This window comes from Poecilia latipinna, unplaced genomic scaffold (assembly GCF_001443285.1).
Source record: "Poecilia latipinna isolate Pla-1442-1.1 unplaced genomic scaffold, P_latipinna-1.0 Scaffold4085, whole genome shotgun sequence".
NCBI classification, from domain to species: Eukaryota; Metazoa; Chordata; class Actinopteri; order Cyprinodontiformes; family Poeciliidae; genus Poecilia; species Poecilia latipinna.
In genome coordinates, this window is record NW_015116701.1 from 8,011 (window position 1) to 10,284 (window position 2,274).

Genomic DNA, 2,274 nt, shown 5'->3' on the forward strand with positions numbered 1-2,274 from the left:
CATATCCACAAGATCTCCTTGAGAAGTGAACTTAATGACTGGTATGAGCCTGATGCCCTCCAGTGGACAATGTGGGGTATTGTGTTGATTTGCTCTGCAGGTTTTTGCACAGGGTTCTGGTGTTTCCTGTCACTGTGGGCTGCAGAGCGCAGTAGTACACAGCAGAGTCTGACGGACGGAGATCCTGGATCGTCAGGTTAAACTCTGAGTTGTTGACCTTCGCATCAAATCTGTCTTTGCTGAACTCTAGAGCTTCATCTCTCATTTTAGCATATTCTTTCAGCATGTACTTTGGGAAACTGTTTTCTTCTTGTTTATACCAGAACAAGGCATAATTTGTACCACTGGCTTTAAAAGTACATCCCAGAGTCACTGAGCTTCCTGCAGCAGCAACAACTTCTCTTTCTGTCTGCGTCACTGAGTCTCCTTTACACTCTGGGGAAGAACAGAACATGCAGAGGAAGAGATGGATCAATAGAGATGATTGATTAAAGGAGAACAATCAGCAGCTTTCCAGACTTCTCCTCCATGTGGAGGAAACATGTTGATCTTTGTATCTTACCAGAGAAAAGAGCAGAAAGAATAATCCACAGCCAATGTTCCATCTGTCCAACAAGGTTTAAACCAGCAGTAGAAAGCAGCTGATGTTCAACATTTAGTCTGACTGTTGTTCTCTTCACAGCACCTCTTCTTATTGACACGATGCTGGAGCACAGAGCACAAGGAGAGCGCCGCCTGCTGGAGCATGTCGCCCCCTGGTGGCTGCTGTGGAGTACTGCAGGTTTTAGTGGTTTAACAGGGAGTGAGACCCTCTAGTGGCTGCTGTGGAGTACTGCAGGTTTTTGCACAGGGTTCTGGTGTTTCCTGTCACTGTGGGCCTCACAGCGCAGTAGTACACAGCAGAGTCTGTCACTGCAGCAGAGGAGATCAGCAGATGAAACGTCTTCGTTGTTTTCTCGTGTCTCAATGAAAGCCTTCCTGTTGTGTCTGAATATCCTGAGGTGACCAGCTGTGGAGATGAACTGGGCGTTTGTCGGTACCACAAGAGCAGGTTTACTGTTCCTGAATAGTTGCAGGACAGAGTCACATTGTTTCCTTCCAAATCCAGCTGATCGTCTTTAAATGGTGTCAGTAAATCCTCAGAGGATCCTGGAAACAACAGATTGATATTTCAATTTGACCAAACTCAAAGCTCCAGATGTTTCCTGCCTACTGTCTCCTTCTCCACCTGCTGCATCTTTAGATGACTTACCTGGCTGGAGGCAGAAGGTCATCATCATGCAGGAGAAAAGCAGCAGCAGCATTATTTCCCTGGTACTGACAGAAGAACAGAGAGACAGCAGCAGCTCTTCAGCTCCAACACAAAGTCTGTCAGAGTGGAGCTCCTCCCCTCACTGAGCTCTGGCTGCATTCAGCCTGGTGACGGCCCGTCCCATTAAACCCAGTCCAAACTCAGACTGAGTCTGCTAGAACCAGTCGGAATGATTCAGACCGGGATCTGGAGGGAACGCTGCAGCTCTTCAACAGCCGGATTAACGTTTCTCATTTGTTCTGCCTGGGAGACAAGAACTTCTCTGGCACCTGGTCTGTGGAGTGACAGAGTGCTGGAACACAGAACCACAGCAGAGGACAGAACCTGGTAACGCTGCCCTCTAGTGGACCTGAATGGCTGAGGGGAGCAGAGAGGAGAAAGGCTGCATGAGAACAAAATGTCCAGAGGAAAAATGACCAAATATTAATGCAAATAAAACATCAAAAGTAATTATACAAAGTAAGTCCAAGAATGCCACTGATACTTTACATTAGTACACACTTTCAATATTTGTCTGCTTTTTATGAGTCCCACGCACAGGTGTGACCTTTCCCAAAGTTTGCTGTGAGCTTGGTGGGCCCCATAAGGGATAAACGTGAGCAACACTGTAGGTCAAATGGGGCCCACCGAGGTATGTTGGCTGGGATTATTGTAGTTTTCAACACTTGGTTGATTTAGTTGATATCTGTCTGCAGTTTGTTCATGTTAATGTTTGGCTCTGGTGTCCAGCAGGTCCGCCGCTCGGACCTGCTGTCTTTACAACAGACTGCTGTTGTAAAGACAGTGGCCGCTGTGGAGAACTGCAGGTTTTAGTGGTTTAACAGGGAGTGAGGCCCTCTAGTGGCTGCTGTGGAGTACTGCAGGTTTTAGTGGTTTAACAGGGAGTGAGGCCCTCTAGTGGCTGCTGTGGAGTACTGCAGGTTTTAGTGGTTTAACAGGGAGTGAGGCCCTCTAGTGGCTGC

At 47.6% G+C, this 2,274-nt stretch overlaps 1 gene segment (V, D, J or C); it reads right to left on the reverse strand.

Moving 5' to 3' along the window:
• Nucleotides 1-690: 690 nt before the first annotated feature.
• Nucleotides 691-2,125, reverse strand: LOC106942169 (Ig kappa chain V-VI region NQ2-6.1-like). The segment is given in 2 exon segments: nucleotides 691-1,149; nucleotides 1,253-2,125. Coding segments are annotated over 2 exon segments (417 nt in total).
• Nucleotides 2,126-2,274: the final 149 nt, after the last annotated feature.